Below are 19,863 nucleotides of genomic sequence, written 5' to 3' on the forward strand. Positions count from 1 at the left end.
TAATAAATGCGTTCCCACTGACTTTGGCATGTGTTGGATTAGGCCCTGAAAAAATAACTTGACTGTTCCCCCATTCTCACGAATATGTCTAAGAGGACAGTGAAGGCAAAGTGGAAGATTAAGTGTCCTCTCCTACTAAGGGACTTTTTAAAATAATTTTACAGCCCACACATCAGGCAATGTTACTTTTGCTTCCTTATTTTTCAACTTTTTTTTATTATAGGCAAGTTAACCCTTTTGCTTGTTGAGCTCCGATGTGAATAGTCGGTATGCTTTATGCATTGGCTCCCTTTTTTTTTTTTTTTTTTTTTTTTTTTTGGAGGAAGGCTGTTGCTGTAAACTTACTGCCTGGACATGCTAAATTACATGCGTGTCTGTATTGTGTGCAAGTGCAACTGTAAGTGCAAAGGGTAAGTACATGGTTTTTGGAGCCTAGTCCAAGATCCATTACTTTTAGTCAGGCTCTTTTAGTTTATTGTTCCCTTTGTTGAACAGCAAAAGTCCGGTGTGCGTAGAGTTCTTGCTAATCTGCTTAATCGTCACTGATTGTTTTCGTTAAGTTTTTGAGAGTGATGCTGTGGTATGCAGGATGACAGCTCGCGAGAGGCAGAAATAGCGACGCCACGCTGCCTTAGCTGACCTCCGCTCAGCCCCGCGGAAGCAGGCAGGAGTAGACACACGTCAACTGAGGAAAGGCCGTGTTGGCACCTGGTGTGTGTGGAGAAGCTGGTGTGATTAAAGAGTAACGGTGTTTGAAGCACAAAGGGAAATAAAAAGCCAGCAGTAGGCTCCAGCACCCGGAAGACCAGCCATCTGGTCATATGTGGATCCGCTGAAGGCAGATGCTTCTATGAGAGCAGGGTGGGACCTAAATTCATGCCGTTAGACTTACCACCTCAGCTGCTCTGTTGCTCTGTTTCCCCACTCGCTACTTCCCTTGCCTTGGTCCTTCCTGTTTATAAATTATCCTTTGAAGAATGTGCTTATTTTCTCTTTGCAGCATACTTAAACTTTTGAATTGTTCCTTTTCTTTTGCTAACCCATTGGCTGGCCCAAACCGACTGGATTTTTGGTTCTCGTGTTGAGATATCAGGAAGAGTAGAGTAGAGCTTTGTTTGCATGTTTCGCAAACCAAGAAGCAGTCCTGCTTCAAGCCCTTGCACACGTGTCTCAAAGAGGAGTGAAGCTTTAACAGGGCCTTTTAAAGACTGTAGAGCGGATCTTAACAGAAAGATTTTAAAAGTGGAAAAGGAATCAGCCTAAAAGAGGAAGCAATGTTTCTTGGAGAGCAACGTAACTACTGGAGATGTAAAGTTATGTCAAGACTGTGGCCTAACTGCTTCAAAGTAGATATATCCCAGCCGCAACTGGCTGCCCTGCGTCAGAGCCAGGGGTTATACTTTATTATTTGTGGGTTAGGCTATTAATTATTGTGTTGGATTGTTCATAGAGCCAGCTGCACTTTGAATGCAATTCATGGTAAAGGGAAATGAGTAGTCACATTTAACGCTTTTGGGGATATGTCAGGCAGCCTCTGCTGAAGTCCTACTTCTTGGAAAAAAAGAGAGGAACAGAAAGACCCACTTCCTAGAGAAACGAGAGGAAGGAGTGATGACCTGTTGGTCCTTTTCTGATGTCAGTCTTGCAAACTCTTTGATTATATAGCTCTCAACTTGAAACCTCAGTTCGTTCAGCCATGTAAATACCTGCAAATCTCAGCTCTAACTTCATTTAAAGGTTTTTGTTTCGCATATAAAATAGCCTGAATGTGTGTCTCCTAATAACTTAAAATAAAATGGGTTAAAAGTCAGATCTGTACATCTGTTTTTCAATTTATTGATTTTTTTTTTTTTTTTGGTGGGAGGCAAGATGTGAGCAGAATGAGTAGTGAGGATTTTTTAGTACTTATGGAAATAGTCTGTAAGAGGTGCCTTTCACAGTCTGGCACTGTAGACCTGGTTTTCAGTTCTTTTGCTTCCTGTTAGTCACTGTTTAAATTCTCTAGAGGAATACCTGGGAAACAGTTTCTTGAAAGTTCAGTATATCCTAGTGGAGAAATGTCTAATGCATAAAAGATGCAGAAATATCAGTGTAATTCCATGAGAAACTTCACAAGTATGTTCACTCCAGTTATCTTTTTTTAACGCGCTGCTTCTGAAGCGCTTGGGAAGGAAGGATAGAAAGACTAACACAATAGCCAAGAATGTGTTAAAACTGGGAGAAAGCAATATAAAGTTTTTTTATGAAGCACAAGGAATTACATTTTAAAAGAAAAGAATATTTTCATTTAATCTCACTGTGTTATTACGTTCTTTGCTTTTTTTTCTTCTTCTTCTTTTTTTTTTTTAAACTTCCTCAAGGTTAAATGCTGGCTGTAGGTGTTTGCTGGTGGGATTTACCAATGATATTCCTCATTGTCATAAGTTTCCTTAAGATCATTGCTTGAACTGATGCTGGGAGTTCTGGACAGCCCTGTTCTAGCTCTATATGTCGTTATCTTTGTCGCAAAGGAAAACATAGGATGCTCCTATATAAGCAGTACTGTATAGTAAAGCATGCGGGATGAGTACTGTCTTCCTTCTGTTTTTATAATCTTAAAAACATTTGTGTTCTTTTTCCCAAGAAGTACAGGAATAGTCAAGGTAGAGATATTTTGGTTGAAATTTTCAAAGTAGTTGCGAGAGACATCTTACACTCTTCTTTTTTAGGAAGAATCTGGTGGTGATATCAATACATATGTTGACCTAGAACCCTGAATTTCTTGGTGCCTGAAATTTCACTGGTTAGTTTTAAAATAGTTGAAGGTGGCTCTTGTCGGGGGGGCATCCCTTTAAGAAGATGCCACTTTCTAATCACCTACTGTGGATTGAAATTGTATATCACAGAATCACAGAATCGTTGAGGTTGGAAGGGACCTCTGGAGATCGTCTAGTCCAACCTCCCTGCTCAAGCAGGGTCACCTAGAGCATATTGCCCAGGATCACATCCAGGCGGCTTTTGAGTATCTCCAGCGAAGGAGACTCCACCACCTCTCTGGGCAACCTGTTCCAATGCTCTGTCACCCTCACAGTCAAGAAGTTTTTTCTCTTGTATGTCAACACTCAGCTACGCATGCTGGCATTTTATGAAACAGCCTGCACATGACATGTAGCTTTTAGAAACAAGATGGAAAAATATGTGGAAAAAAATTCTCTCTAACTTTTCTGTAATTAATAAACACTGAGATGTGCATGGAATTTTTCAGAAAAACAGATTGTGTACACAAATTTTAAAACCTAGGCCACAGGAAATAAATGGTTTCTTTTCCTTAAGATTCTGAGAATTAAAAAACACACACACACACACACACACACACACACACACACACACACACAGAGAGACACAGAGACACAGAGACACACACACATATATTTATGTAGGAGATCTCACAGTGATTTAATGCAAAATAAGAGGGGGAAAATGGATATATGCTCCCTACGATTTATAATCTGAGGAAGAAGCTTAGTTCTGGAGAAGCGGTAACAGTGAATGATGGAGACTTACAGAAGAAGTAGCAGAGGGAGGTTGCTGTTGAAGTTGTGTTTCGACGCTTAGCCTGCTGCGTTTTCTTTGCAGTGATGTGAGGCACCGAATTCAACAGAGAATTGCTCAGGCGTTTGGTATCAACCCCTCTTCCCTGTACCTGACGAAGCCGACGTTCTTCTCGAGGATAAATAACACGGAAGCCAAAACTACGCACGACGAATACTGGCACCCCCACGTCGACAAGGTAAATGGGAGGCTGAAACAGGAAGAAAATGTTTCATCTTATTGTTAGGTCGCTTCAAAGTCTGATCCCCCAAGTGTTTATCATTAAACAAGCGGAGTCAAACGTGTTTGATAACTGGTGCTTATAAAAATCCTTCAGTGGGAGGAACCTACGGAAAGGATAAATGAATTTATTAGAAGCACAGGCCGGGGTCACTCCTCTTATTTTCTTTACTTTAGTTCTGTTGTGTTCTGCTAGAATTACTCAGATGTGCGAATCACTGCTCGGGAATGTCTAGTTTGTCAGAAACTTTGATGGCCTTGACCCACACCTACAAAGTGTTCCAGTTCCATCAAACCTCTGTTTCTAACTAGAGTATTGCTCTTTCAGCCAGCAAATAGCGGGAGCTATTTCAAAGGTTTTAGATTTCAGTTATGTGTAAACTGAGGGTTGTTGGTGTCTTTTTTTATTAATTTTTTTCATTTAACTGCATGTTCTGCAATGGGGGTATGGTATGCTCTTTTTCTAACGATATAATGTTTTAAGAATGGAAGTATTATGATTTTTTTTTTTAGCTGCATAGGGTCTTCTATCTGAAGGCTCATGGGTTAATACTTTGAGTTTCTAAAAGGGTTGAGCTGGTTTGGGATCGGTATTGAATTTAACTGAGTTCAGAGGGTCTGGATATAACAGCAGAATGCAAAGTAAAAATGGAAAAAATCAAATAGCTAAAAAAATTCACGTCTTTATCAGGACTTAAAAGTTAGAATCGCTCTAGAGTTATGGATCGCTCAAGATGGAACCAAATAAAACTTGCTCCATCAAAATGCCTCAGTGTTAGAACCTGCGTGTTGTAGAGTAGCTTGCAGTCTGTGACCCAAAACATCTAAAATTATAAATCAAATAGAGAAATATTCCTTACCTTGAAAATATTTCTTGATAAAAGAATCAGAGGGAAGCACAATGTCTGTTAGTCGTAGCATTAGTATAAGCTCTTGTGGTCCTTCTTTGCCGTATTTGCTATGCAGCCTAAATTTAGAAAACGTGGTGTCAGAGTGATGATGTACAATACAGCCTCTGCTTGAAGAAGGTGACGCCAGGGATATTGTGCAGTCGCTGATGAATGGAACGAGGAGACCAGCTTCTGGACACTTGTTTTTTGAAAAAGCTGCCATATAAACATTGGATAGCAGCGGACCTAGGATGGAGATGTGGGGATGGCTTGTGGGCTGCAGATTATCTTGACTAGTGCTGATAGGAACCGTTTGCAGGGTACGAGTCGTGCTGGCGTGGTTGATGGGAATCCCATCAGATGTTACCATCATTTGCAAGGAACAGCAAATAAACTAGTGACTTTGCTTTTGTGCAGCGCAGTAAATTCGTAGGTTTTGCACAGAATCAGATTTGACTGCTACAGTGGAGGATGAAGGTGTAAATTTCAGTAGCTGGTGGCTATTTTTTTTTCTTTCTTTCAGCCCACAGAAGTGTATTTTAGAAGTTCACCCTATCACTTATTACAATAATATGTTTTGTGTCTGCTCAGGCGTTAAGTTTGCCGATATTCTCATGCCTTCTTCACTCTTTTCTACACGTGTTTTGCATCAGCAAATGAATTTGGAGCTTGAGCAACCTTGCAATTAGGTGTTTCTATGTAAATCTCTCCTACAACGTACAAGTGATTTTGTCATTTGGCGGCAAATCTACTTCCATGAAGAGAATTTGTTTTCTTTGTGGAAGCTGCCTCTCTGTTATGGCATGCTGACAGTGCCTGTACGTGATGGACAGCAGGCTAGATGTTTTGCTGTTCTGAGCCATCTGTTTTGCCCACATTTTGTTTATTATCTCGCAGGCTGTCTGTTTTGAGAGCAGATACGCCAACTGATTGGCTTTGGCTTTGGCTTCTCCTAACCAACCTGCTCCTCACAAAAAGCTTCAGAAAGCAAAGAAATCAGATCCAAAATGGGGACTCTTAAATTCACTATGCATAACCTAAACCTTAATAGCTGTTCTACTGAATAATTGGGTAGTTTAATTAATGATGGCAACCAAGACAAAATTGTCTCAGTTGGGACAGTTGCAAAACATCCTGTACATAATCATGTAGAATTTTGTCTAAAAATCACATACCTGCAGTAAAGTATGAAAATGAGACTTACACCCAGGTCGAAGCTATTTTCCAAAGAAAATATTGTTTAGATCGCACAGTGAGAGTTAGAACTGTAACCTGTCCTATTTATTATATATAGGTAGTTTGAACATTTTTTTTCGTTCTGTAGCAGCTGTCCGATTTATGCTTACATTAAGCTCTCTGTACTGGGAAAGCTAAAGCCTTCAGACAACCAAAGTGCTTTTTCTCTGTGCCTTAAACTTCGCTTGCATTTGCCAAATCATGTCTTACAGAAAAAGTTACAGTAAGGGTTGAGTGTGTGTGTGTGTGTGTATATATATGTGTGCATGTAGTTCCAATCTACTACAAATGTGCATAATATACATCTATATCTAGACTGTTATATAAGTAGAAAGAGGAACAAACAAGCATTTATAGCTGGTCAGGCTGTACAGCATTTCAAATTCAAAGCTATGCAGAAGACTCTGAATTCTAATGGCAAGGTCGATAGGTCAGAAAATATTTCAGAAAAGGCTAAATAGGATAGACAGCTTGTGTAACTTCACAGATTGTCTTCAGCCTAGTCAGCCTGCCTTGTGTTTTAATTTCTCCAGTACAGGTCGCAAACTAAATTTCACTTAGCGTTTACAGGCTGCTGTTGCAAGCAAGGAGCAAACATATAGCTGCCGATCTGGAGTAAGAATTACTGTGCGGAGAGAAGCAGTGGTATTTCTACATGGCCTCCAAAGTGGGTCTGAATAACTAGGAAGCTGAACAAAGATTAAAGCTTTTATTTATTATTTGTGCTAGTTTGTTGGATGCTCTGTGCATTATCATTCTCTATGCTTTCCTCTTGTAGTAAAACAGATCACTCTGTTTAATTACTGTGCAGGACTACTTAATGATGGCTGCTCCTACAGGATTTTACAATATTTTTCCCCCTTTCTTTGCAAAATACCGGTAAAATCAAGCCTTTGGGAAATTAACACTTTTTTTTTTTTTTTAATTTCAAAACCTGATACTGTGGGTCCAGCGTTCAGAACCGTGTAATATTTTGAAGAAAGTCTGAAGCAAAAGGTCTTTTGGTTCTTCTGCTTGTGGAAAGTAAGAATTACTGTGCTCTTCTGGAACCGCCTGCAGATGAGAGACAACTGGAGGCGCTACTGGGCACGTACACGCGCCGATTTTTCTCCTGAGGATGCTTTTCTTGCTACCTGTCTGGCGATGCAGCTGCCAAACTATCATATATGCATGTTAGTACATGCAAATGTAGATTTCTTGGAGCATATAAATATTCCTCTTGCCTTTTCCCTGAATTGCTGAGCATATTGCAGTTATCTCTCTCGATCAGAACATCCTTGCTTAGAAAGGTTTAAATTGCATAATGGAGCAGCGCAGATCTATTGTAGGTATGTGAGATTTAGTTTCCTCCCTAAAATATATTTAGTTTTTAGTTATACAGAAATAGAAAGCCTGAGACCACCCGAATGGATAATTTAATCTTGTTGAATTTATGAACAGCTAAATCAAGTGGAGACTGTTGGCTCAAGATGTGGAGTTTCACCGTGCATGGAATTTGTTTGGAGCTGAGCCTTTCAAAAGTCAAACGTGTAATTTCTAATGGAATTGCTGTTGCATGCTCAAATCCGACAGCAGAATAGTCTTATCTTCTCGAAGAGAAGTAACGTGGGACTAGGGGAGTTCTGCAGTCCTCTGCCTGGACAAGGATCCTGTCGTCCTTCGTAGACTTGTCAAGCTCCACGATCCGTGATAAAATCAATTTTATTTTATTTTCCTCAAAACTTCCACCATAGATTTTTTTTTATTTTATTATTATTATTTTTTAAGCCTGAATTTGTTTATGGTCTCTTTTGGTCCCATTTTGGTTTGTATGGACCCTGTCTTTTAGCTTATGCAGCTCTTTTCCTTTCCTCTCCCAGTTCTACGTCCTCTCGTTCCCATGCGTTTACAGGTAGCAGTCATATCGCTTTTGAGCCTTTCTTTGCCTAAGCTGAACAAGCGAAGCCTTCCCGGTATATCTGTGACCTGCTCTCGATTTCCCTGACCCTCCTAGCAGCCCTCCCTCCTCTGGCTCTGTGCTGCTCCACCAGACTCTCTTTCACTCTTTTCCTTCTCCTCAAGTCATTATACGTTTAATGGAATACATCAGAAGGCCTTGCTTCTGCCATAGGACAGCATCATCTTTGAAATCCAAGGTTTCTTCTTGCGTCCACTCAGACCTACCACCTCAGCTCACCTGCAGACCCTCATAATTTAGAGAGAGACAGAATTTGGAGCCTTACGTTGTCTAATAAATAGATACTGCTAATATAGAGAGCCTTGGGAGTAGCTATTAAGGCCAGTTTTCTGATTATCTGCACAAATATATAGGTGGCGCTCTACAGGATAAGAACAATTTGGGCTTTTATTCCTGCAGAGTCTCAAGCATCCTAGGCCTTTGTTGACTGGAAAGTAAATAAATATTTGTATTTTCTTCTGCAGCAGAAAGCAGAGAAAGAGTGTTAGATATCTTTCCCAGTACCTGCAGGCCTGTTGCATGTTACTACAACTATTCAGCTGGGAAATCAAGGAATAAATGTGTCCCCAAATAACCCAAGGCTATCGCACTGCAAAATGTGGCTGTTTAATTCTGATAATCAGCTGTATTTATAATAATATCCTTAAAAGAAGTGTCATAAAAGCAACATTATAGTTATGTAACGGTAGGTGCTTGTGTGTGACTTATTTGCGTGAAGGGTATTCAGAAGAATGTACTAGTGAATTTAAGCTGCGCTCTCTGAGTTATCAGGCTGAACAGAAATGGCTGCATCATTCCTATTGAGTTGTTCATAAGGAGCTATAGAAACTGAACGTGTCTGCGATGTGCCCCTGTGGCTTATCACCTGGTTTTAATGGGAGCTCTTCTCACATAGTTTGAACGTCGGGTTCAGGTATTAATCTTTCTGGTACTGGAAATTATTAACAAGATGATAATGCATTTGATATTCGCAGAGGGCTTGTGGCGGTTTTGAAGTTAGAGACTTCAAAAACTAGGTATGATTTAGTGCCTGCTTTCCATAGTGTTGCATTTCTCAGGCCTGGCCTACTTCTGAGAGCTAGCAGTCAACAAGAACAGGAGCAGAAAGGCCGTTTTTCCTTTGCATACTTGACTCCCTAAATTAGTCTTCTATAGAAATTATCAGATGTGTTTGACGAGGCCAACATGGTTTGCAGTCAGCTCTTGAAAGTTTGGAATTGATAGGGCTATCCTGGGAAGGATGGAAAATGCACTGGTGGAGCAAAACTTGCTGCACCACTGAAGGCATTCCCTAAAAACGATTGTAATGCAGCCGACTTGGAAGTATGAGTTGGTGCACATCTCCTTGAACTTCCGCACCATGGTAGTGCTTCACATGCCAGCAGCCTCCCTTAACCTAACTGGAGGATTTGTCACCAATGCAATGAAGATGAAAATAGCTCTGCAAAGGTGGTTGCAGTAGGAGAGCTGCAGGATGGCTGCTTTGAGGTGTTGCGATGGCACGTGCTCAGTAATTCCCATTTATAGTCTTGTATTGGCACTAAGGTTTGGGTAAATGTGGGGAGAAGAGGATCGCTAAAACATTTTTTCTCATTTTTTTTGTGATTTGAACTTTGCAGTGTAGCATGTCGTTGGATTTGGCTTTTTTTTCTTTAAGCCCTTATGGTCAAAATAACAAAATGAGTAAGAAGGAAAATGTCTTCCTATTCCATCTGTTGCTGTGTTCTCTTCAGTCGTTGCCCATACAGAATAGTATGTACAGCTGCTGTTGAGCCCAAATTTAACTGGCACTAATGAATGTAACTTAAAAATTTTTAGAGAACTTCTGAGTTTGGAAGTAGCACCTACCTTGGTCACTGGGTCAGATGAAACACTCTGCAAATGCTGTGTATTTATACAATAAATGCTGTATATTTATACAATACCACTTTGTTGCACATTTTTCTCTTTGACAGTGTAATGCAGAACTCAATCAAGTTGTGATATGCTATAAAGAAATTGGAGAATACAGCCATTTGAATGCTCTATCAGAAGCATCTTTTAGGTAGATATGGAAAGGAAGTATTTTCAGAATCCAGCTGAACTCTGCAATGTTTAGATAAATTCTGTCTGAGCAGTAGTATGTAAGATTTCTTTTCTCCATCTTCAACACGCACAGCAAAATCAATAATATTTTAAAAGGAAGGAAAATTGGCATGTTACCCTTAAAAATGGGGTGTTTGATGGCCTGTAGGCTGAGATAAAATAGACTTACAGAAAGCCACTTTTGAAGATTTTTTTTTCACCCAAAACATCTACTGAAGAGAGTAGGAGTTCCTCCAACAATTGTTTGTCTGTCTAGAAGATCTGATTCCCTGGTGTGCTGAAGTTCCCGCATGCTAGCGGAGGAAAGAGAGGTTGAGAGCGTATCAGGTGGAGTTTGCAGAGACCTCTGACTGCAGTGAGATAAGAGGTAGAATTAATCACTCAGAGATTTGCTCTTGGATCTCATCATCAGCAATATGATGAGTTTTTTGTCTTGATATATATATAGAGCTGAGCCCTTAAATATTTTTAATGTGACGCAGAGGTGCAGTTACTCATGCTACGTTGCTTTTTGGCTAGCTGTTCAGTAGGCTTAGCCTGACAGAGATCATTAGGTCAGTTCTGTAATAATGGATATTTTAATAATAGAAATAATACAAATACATATAATAACAGACTAGTATATGCTATCTAGTGTGTGTGTGTACGTATACCAACATAACAGACTAGGCTAATAGACTAGACTAATAGAAATGTATGTAGTTTCTATAAAAGAATGGTTTCTTTCTCAGCTTTTAGAGACCCTTTATTAAATATGTGAAGACTGAGAAATTAGAAGAGCCTGTCAGATCCATGCGCTTAATTATCTGTGTTCTGCAGAGATGAGAGAGTAGAATTTGGTAATTCTGATGTTAACTTACTCCTAGGTAACTTACGGCTCTTTTGATTATACTTCCCTGCTCTATCTCTCTGACTACAGCGAAGATTTTGGCGGTGGACGGTTTGTGTTTATGGATGCAGGCTCCAACAAGACTATCGAGCCCCGAGCAGGTAAGATAAGCGTCTCGGTTTGCTCGCATTGAGGCGGACCAAATCCTGTCCTTTATTAACCTAGTGAGCTAGCTGATGTAGTGGGACTTGGTGTCAGCAGCAACAGTGGAAGATTGTAGCATTTTGGAGTTTTTTTTTGACTCAACAGAGTCGTCTGGAGTTCAGCTGCGCAAAGGGACTTCCTCGGAAGCTCTAGGGCTCACAGCGGCGATCAAGTTACGTCAGCTTAGCTGGCTGCTGTGTGTAAAGAGCAAAGATAACCGTGAGCACGCTTAGACTGCAGCGAGTGCAAGATAAAGCAATTTACGTCAGGCCTTTGGACCTGGGAGTCCTTTGCTGCTCCAGGTGGGGCTCGTTAGCTGTAGTTGCTGCAGGCTGGCCGTGAGGACGGGTGATTACCCCAGCTCTGCTGACTTGCAGTAACATGATGAACCATGATAACTTGCTTTTAAGTCCATAGCTCCTGTCAGTAGGGTTGACAGGATTAACATGCTGCTGTCTGTCAGTTTATAGCTAAGAAAGCCTTTCCTTAGGGCTGGTTTAAGGGTTTTCTAATACATAGATCACTTGAAACTGGAATTACTTTTGGGCGTTGTGCCTAGGAAGAAAGCGCTCGGCCTCAACTCATCGGTCTGGCAGGTAAGCAGTGAGCCGGGAGCAGTGTTTCTCAGCCTTTTCTATTGCAAGACCAGTCACGTTTTGGGGGCAGGGGGGAATTAAGAACAACTTTATTCCTACTGTTTTTAGTTCGGGGGGGGGAAAAAAAAAACTTGGAAGCCAATTCATTTAAAGACAGCATCAGTAATTAACAACAGGCATTACCCTCAGCAGAACTGACTTTGGACTGTGCCTGCCTGCAGATAGGCAGTGTCTTTCTGCAGTGGCGGGTGGATCATCGGTGATCCGCTGTCCAACAGGAACTCAGATTATCTGCGTTCTGGGTTTGGTATCAAGAATTGTATGTTTGATTATACTGTGTTTTGTGGTTGAAAATAAATGCTAAATGAAAAGTACCTTCTCTTGCAAAATGCTGCCGCGGGTGTTTTGGAAGAGAGCAAGTTAAACCAGATCGTTTCCAGGTGCAATTTGAAGATGATTGGTTTGCTGTTATCGCTGTCGAGGTCAGAGCTGAATTCTGAGTAGCTGGGAGGGCGGCCGTCTCCTTGCGCAGCGCTGGGGCAGGCAGACGGTCCGACTGCTGTCTGCAGCATTCCCCTGACTTAATTTCCAGAAGTCTGCAGCTGTGAAATTGCATCCGTTCAGCCCCATCCTTTTAATTTTCAGGCTGTGCTGCAAGGTGTTTGCGCTTTGTGCTGTTCTTGGGGAGAGAGGGGGAGCAGGTGAGGCTGAAGTAGGGGAGGGAAGGATTTTTCGCGGCATCTGGTTTTTGGCCGTTCCCTCTGAGAGGGTTTTGCCCTGCTGGTGTTTGCTGTGGAACTGATTATTGAAACAAGCCAGTGCAAAGCTGGTAGAGAGCAGCCGTTTGGAGAGATGAAATGCGGTACGTGTCCGCACCAGAAGGGTTTTAATGCCGGTGACACCTTCCTTCCACATCCCTCTGCCCAAACGCGGTTTTCGGGGATCCCATGACAGTGTCACCACCTGTGGTGCTATCTAAATAATTACTAAAATCCCATGAGAGAAGGTGTAAAGGCAAAGCAGAACGAGAAGGCGGTTGTGCTGTGCTTTCTGCTTGGTGGGAGAGCGCCTTGCTGCGCGGCGGGAGTGACCCCGCGGTGCGTGCCGTGCTGGCACGAGTCGATACGCTTCTCGCGCTCGGGATCGTCCTTTGCGGTGTTTCGCTCTGTGGCGCTCACTCTCGTATTAAGGGAGAGAGGGACATCTTAGGATTCTCAATATCATTTGTAGCACGGTCTATAATACTAATTTAATTATTAACAAATACCTCTAGCTTTAAAAGAGAGTTATAACTTATTTGTGAGGAGGCTCCTGAGATTTTTTTTTTTTTTTTTTGCCCGTTAATGGACATACACAAGTCACCAGTTCACGCGTCTGGCAGTAAGGGACACGCGTCCTCTTTGAAGCCTCTCGGCGCCCGAGAGAAATGCGCGTGTGTCTTCTGACCTAAGCCGGGGCCTCCGTCTGCTGCAGGAAACTCACTGCCCCGAGCGCAAGAGAGTTCTCAGCTCCAGGTGAAGTTCTGCTTTAAAAGAAAAGGGACTTTTTCATACGAAGATTCCCGTCGACAGTGGTATCTGTTGTCTTTAAGTGCCCGTTATTTCTGTTTCCAAAACTGATGCGTTGGTGTTTTGTTTTCATCCTTTGCTCCGTTAGTTCCCACTCTTAAACTAACTCAAGTGGATTTTAATCTTCCTGCATGTGGGTTGGCAGCTCCCGTTCACCTGCAGTTTCACCAGTTTTATTTCCATTTGACTGTTGCTAACTGTCTTGGATCCTGTGATGGTCTCACTTTGCCTGACATGCTTTTCTGTTCTTGCTGGAAGCCGCTATCCTTTTGTCTAGAGTTTATTTATTAACAAATCCAGTCATTGACTTCTTAAATTTAAAAAAAAGACAATATTGCCTAGTGCCAGCAGAGAGAAATGCATTTGTGCCTAAACAGTCTATGGGCTGTGTCTGGATTATATCTTTATTATGGCCTTGTAAAAAGGAGATTACATTCAGCATATTCAAATTAAATCAGATTCAGTAAACTTTAGAATCTAATGGTAAATTAATATTTCAAGAGGGAAGACACAATACTGATCTTTACTGCTACAATAGGAAATCTTTTATTAAATAAGGACATTCTAGCTGCATTTCTTTGCCTATTATTACTAGTATTATGTATATAGTACATTATATAGTAATGTATTGCTAGTAATACATTAACTTTCTTGAGTTAAGTTTGGATATCAGGAAGCATTAATAGGCATTTATACAGAAGGCTTCTCCTCTCCTCCCCTTTTTTTTAGTTTTGCATATATTTTTTTCTCCCTTTTTTTCACGTGTTTCAATAGCCAAGATGTCAGTGAAGCAAAAAAGTTTTAACAGGCCTAACTTTGTAGAAGCTGAAGAGCCCTTTAAAGAAATTATTGTTCTGGGAAATAAAAATATGACTTTGGGGGGGGTCTTCCTTCCAGAGTGGAAGCTCTAATGTGGTTTTGCAGATGAACTGAGCTGGGCTGTGAAGGCTTTGGAAAGGGGAAGCTCTGCTCGACAGAAGAAATGGCACAGCCGTCAGAGTGAGGTTCTCCAAAACCCAGGCCATGGCTCTCCAGTGCTGACTTGCCCTCCTCGCTGGCCTCAGACCTCTTGCAGCAATCTTTAATAGATACAGTCGGATTAACAAGGCATGAGAGATGTTAAATCATTCCTTTTTTTAATACTAAAATCAGTATATTTAATGCTGCTGCTAAATTTTCTGGCATAAGCCAGAAAAACCGCATTTAAAACTTTGCAATTTTTGAGTTTGTGGCATGAATTTGGGGACTAGAAATAGTAGAGATGAGTAGCAGACTCCCTTTTATGGTGTAAGTGTGGATGAAACCCTGCAGCTGGAATGAAATATCTGTACTGCTGTTCTTTGTGCGCATGCACGTTTCATGCTTTCTTTTTAAAGTGATCTTTATTTGTCTGTGAGCTGAAAACAAGTGAAATTTGTTTTTAATGTAAGTGCTTTATACAAGACTGGAGGGAATCATTGCAATCCCTTTGTGTGTGTGTGTGTGTATATATATATATATTTATATACATGTTTGTGGAAGAAAATCCATTTTGCAAAATGAACTCTATGCATTGGAGAATGCAAAATAAGACTTTCTTTTTTCTTCCTTTGAATGTCAAATTTAGCATGTTTTGATAGCTGTCAGAGGGAAGCGTGTGTTTCTGTAAGTGTAAAAACGCTTGTGATGAAGGTATGAACTATTTGGGAACTTGTGAGGTTGGACCGTTCTTTATTTAGAACGGAAACAAGTGCGCGAGCAAAGCTGGAGCCATCAGTTTATCTCCTGCTCGGGTAAGGAAGAGCGTACGTTTTGGGATGCACACCTGCTTTCTGCGGAGAACAGGGCCTTCAGGGCTTCTGTGTGTACGTTTATTACTGATATAGCGGTCGCTTTATTGCAGTGGTTAGAGATCCCATGATTGTCAGAGCCCATAATCACAAGAAAAATTGCAGCATTCCAGCTTGAATGGTGGGGATTTGTCATACCTTTACGTTATTGTGCTCTTTTAAAAAATCAGTTTGGAGGAATTTGCTACTATGTTGCGAGGGAGTGCGGCGTAAGGACAGAAAACACAATGGAAAATGAGACTTCCACATTCAGAAGTCCCACAACAACATTAACACAAGGTGTGAAAATTGTATGAAGTATGTGATCCAGTACACTTTGTCACAACTCAGCCTGTATTGTGGACTAGTTAATTTTTCACTGACTGTAGGTGCTTTGATCTCTCTCTGCGTTGAATCTAAACTGTGCCTCATAGATAATCTTCTGGCATTCCTCGCTTTAGTTTTGCTCCAGTCAGCAAACCTGGAGCGCATCATCCTGATGACAAATCCGTAACAGCTGAAAGCTGAGCACGCACAAGTAGCTGTCGGTATTAGAGAAGAATAAATGGAGTTGGCATTAGCAGTGCAGTAATAAACAGCTATGCAAAGTTTCTCGGTTCTGGGTGGGATGGCAGGTGTGACTGGTATTGCAAAGCAGTGAGAAATTGCATTTGGGACGAGTAAGGTGATTGCAGAGAAACGCTAGGAAAAAGAGCTGTTGCAATCACGACAAAAATAAATTGGAGCAGGCACGTACAGTAGCTCAGTGGCTCCTCATTTCTATGCAGAGCTCTGAAGACTTTCTTTTGCTTTCTGTTTTTTTTTTTTCTCCATATAAGGATAACTTTCTTCCAGACTCTTTCCTATTCCAGTGATGCTTGGTGATAGGTTTGCGATGGTATTAAATGAATTAATCTCTTAGCTGGGCCTAGAAAGCAATAAGTAGCTGGGAGGCTCAACTCGGAGCTGCAGTTTACACGATGCTTGTATGAATTACTTCGTATAGAAAACTCTGTCCTGTTGCAGGCATCTGTTGTTTGGGTTAGTAGCGGTCGTTTTATATTAGCTGGGCCACCAAAAGGCTTGAGGCGTGTTTGTGTCTCGGGTTGTAGTGCTCCGCAGAGCATCTCGTGGAGCACTGTCAACGTCGAAAGCTGGTCTCTAAGGCTCTTTCCTGGTACAAAACGCTTCAAGTTGTAAATGAGCAAATGTAACATGCACCTTATTTGCTTTCCATTCCTTGCTGTATTTCTGTGGGATTTAGTGTTTCCTGTGATGCATGTGCAGGCTGATATTTTACAAATTGGATTTGATGCTGCTAGATGAATATACAGCAAAGCTGAAGGTATAAAGAGGGAGCAGGGGAGAATAAACTTCAGCCAGTTACTTGATGAAATGCAGGTAGCAAAACGGATAAAGTAAAACAAAATACCAAATTAACTACTGGTTCAGCTCTGTTGTAGCTTAGTAACGATGGCATTTCCTTTCTTTTTGGTTCCTAAGCTTTGCGACCATTAATGTCGCACACTATAAGCGCTACCCTGAACTGTTTTTGTTTGAAGAATGTTTTTTGAATGAAAAATGAGCAGCAGAAGTTACCCTTGTGTTTACACTTAGAGAAACATTAAAGGACATTGTGCGAGGATGAAGATTTACTGTCAGAAGTCCAGAAACTAGAACTTGGTCATCCACGTGCTTTGACCTGAGGTCTAAGCATGCCATGTTCAGCAAGGTCAAGAAGAGTTAAATACATGATCCAGAGATATTGCAAGTGCCTGAAGCTGCTACGCTTGGTTCTTGGAGCCTTCTCTTGGTGACAGCTTTTTGTTGGAATCGGCAATAAGAGGGAAACTTTCTCCAGCTGTCCAGGATGCTCTGAAATGGGAGAAACAGAGCAGTTTTGACCGTGGTGGTTGGGTGAAGCTGAGTACCAAAGGGGAAAGCTGGAAGGAAGAGCAGAGGTGATATCCCTGCCCTCCTCTCTCAGCCATAGGGAGAGGAAGTGGAGCCAAAAGGCCTGGGTGAGACTCAAAAGGGTGATGAGGAGTCAGCGTCGCTCTGCAGTTTTCGCTTCTGAGTCCTTGACTATATTGTTACACTTTCAGCTATAATGCAGGGAGCAGAAACTGCTGGTGTTTTGAGCAACCAGCAGCGCTGATGGAAGAGAGGCAGGCAGCGGTTCTGTTGGAATCCAAAATGTTCATGTACTTTTGGTAGGAAATAATTAAGTCGTTCCTTTATTTTCTTTAAATCTGTAATTCAGAAATTTTTAGTCCAGGTGCTTCTGAATTTAAAGTCCATTTAAAATATTACTAATACTTTTAGCAAATTACAAGCCAGCTCTGAAAGGGTTCACCACATTAATCACTGATTTTATTTTTAACCTCAAGTAATTTCTCTGTCTCCTACATGAATTCGGAGCAAGTTTGTAGCTAGTTTTCATTTGATACCTGCTGTGGTTTTATTGCTTATTAGACCTCTGTGCTTGGCATGCTTTTCATCTGTATGTGTGGCAAAAGTGGCTGGAGACTTTTGCGTCCTTCCTTCTAGCATAAAGATTAGCAGAACGTCCGGACTACTGTCCTTGGAGCGTGACCGTTAAACTTGGTTTAGATGTGGGCCGAAATCCAGATTAGCAGAGCAATGGTGTGTGGTAGGTGAGGAGTGCGCACCGAATGCTCCTTCATTAGCATTCATTAGCATTGTTGATGTGGTAATTTTTCAGAAAGGTTTTCAGCTCTTTCATTACCAAGCAGCGCTGCTGCCACCTGACCCGGGCATCCAGCACACCTTGGACTGACAAAACCTTGAAAATAGAGCGGTGACAGAAGCGCGACCTGCCCGTTCATCTCAAGTCAAGGCATGTACAGTTGCTGTTGTCCCATGTTAATGGGATTCGTGTAACAGCTAGCTTAAAACTCTCCCTCTTCAACGTGGCATTTATTTCTAAGTAATAGAATCGGTATGTTTATGATAAAAGCTTTATTGTGTGATTACAGAAAGTATTATTGTAAGGTTATTTGCCTAAGGATACTGTGTGTTTTTTGGACAGTTTATGTGAGAATGAATAAGCAATTAATGCTAGCGAGATGACAAAGACAAGAACACAGTCCTGTGCGTGCGTTTTCCCAGGCAGCGCTTCTGCCTTGGTGTCATTCAGCAGATGAGACGTGATTTTTTTCTTTCTTTCCTGAGCAACGTTTAGAGCTGGTAAATGTTAAGCCGACAGTCAAAGCTGGCAGTGCATCAGATGAAAGCTGCTGAATAAATCTGTAGGGCCAAATAAACTGTTCCTGCTTCCCTTTAACCTGGGGGGTGAGTTGCTTCATTGCCTCTTGCACAGCAGCTCAGGCTCTCCAGGGCCCCGGACAGCTGCTCGGGACGGGGAACGGAGGTGAGACCTCTTGCGTTCCCCCAGCCCTTCCCTGCCCCTGGTGGCAGGGCGAAAACTCAACAAGCAGCCCCGGTCCTTCCCTGGTGACGTTCGTATGACAGGGAGTTGGTGAGGGAATTTGGCAGCGAACTAAGCAAACTGGAAGGGTGAGCTGGAAGGACGCCGCCAAGGAAGGTGGGGTGGTAGGTAGCCCCACGTAAGGGACGGGAGCGCGGAGGGGACTGTGCTGCGGTGGCAGTGCAGGCGCGTTGTGAACAGGTTGGCGACAGCAAGCGATGGTCACAGTGAGTACTCGTGCAGAATAGTTGAGGCTGGAAGGGACCTCTAGACGTCATCTTGTCCAACGCCTCTGCTCAAAAAATCTAGCATGGGAGACACTAGGGTAGCAAAATAGCCTGCCTGAGACATCCAGGAGGTTTCGGTATCTAAACGTGTGCCAAGAGCAACGCAGGCCTTTCCAACCGTGTGGCTGTTGCTCAGGAGATGAGTGTCCTGTGATGAGCTGATTTGTGTGAGTGAAGTGGAGGCACTGAAAAAACCACAAGGCTTGTAAATGAAAATTGTGTGGAACGCATAGTCTCGCCCAGAATTAACGTGGGAGCAAAGTGATGGAGTAGAAATGGAGCAAACCAGTTTTTCTCCTCTTCTCCTATACTGAATTTGAGTAAAGTCGAAACTCTTCTTGACTTTGCTGCCCTTTCGATGCTTCTCAGCGTTATTAATATATTAATGCTGCACTAATGTGCTAATGGTGCAACCCTGAGCGACCTGGTGTAACTTTGAAGTTGGATCTAACTTAGTCAGCCCTGATGTGAGAAAGGAGGTTGGAGATGACCTCCCAAGGTCTCTTCCGATGTAAATTTTTGAGTCTTGCAGCAATAATGCTTCCTTGGAAGCCATGTGGTATCTTAACAGTGCAAAGCTCTCAAAGTCCTTTTATGTATTCTCTACAGCTTGTTATAATTTAAACTTGTTATCCCTTACTATTTTTTTCTGTTGTGAGAATAAAAAGAACAGAGGATGCTTCTTATCGTATTCATAAAACAACTGAATGTGAATTAACTGCAAAGTACTGTACTGGTGTTTACTAATTAATTTGCACAGTGACCCCATTGGGATGGGTCCATATTATTGTCATCTTAGAGACAAGAAAACAAATGAGAGATGAAGTGGTTGCACTGAAGTCGCAGTACGTGTCGAGGACATAGTTGTCATTGACAATTAAATGTTCCCTTTGTATATTCCTCCAGTCTGTATTGCCTCCCAATATTGAGCTTAGGTAGCAAATTGTAGGCAATTTGTTTATGGAAGTGCCACCTAACATTAAAATTCAGCCTGGCTTGTCTCTTGAGAGCAAGCCTGATGGGAATACTGATGCTTTTACCGTCATACGTAGCTGAAGGGATAATTCTTTCCCTCTGTATGCTGCTTCTTGCAGTGGTTGTGTCTTCTGAATAAATCCAAACGCATTCATTGCTAGGGGGCA

General features: G+C 41.8%; 1 protein-coding gene across 1 annotated transcript in view; it reads left to right on the forward strand.

The window, feature by feature from the left end:
* OGFOD3 (2-oxoglutarate and iron dependent oxygenase domain containing 3) overlaps positions 1–19,863 on the forward strand; it is a 48,470-nt gene that overhangs the window by 21,580 nt on the left and 7,027 nt on the right. Inside the window, exons 7-8 of the mRNA XM_068914030.1 lie at positions 3,616–3,769; positions 10,845–10,968. Of these exons, the coding sequence (XP_068770131.1) occupies positions 3,616–3,769; positions 10,845–10,968 (278 nt within the window). The remainder of the gene's footprint in view (positions 1–3,615; positions 3,770–10,844; positions 10,969–19,863) is intronic.

The sequence above is a fragment of the Struthio camelus genome, chromosome 19 (genome assembly GCF_040807025.1).
Source record: "Struthio camelus isolate bStrCam1 chromosome 19, bStrCam1.hap1, whole genome shotgun sequence".
NCBI classification, from domain to species: Eukaryota; Metazoa; Chordata; class Aves; order Struthioniformes; family Struthionidae; genus Struthio; species Struthio camelus.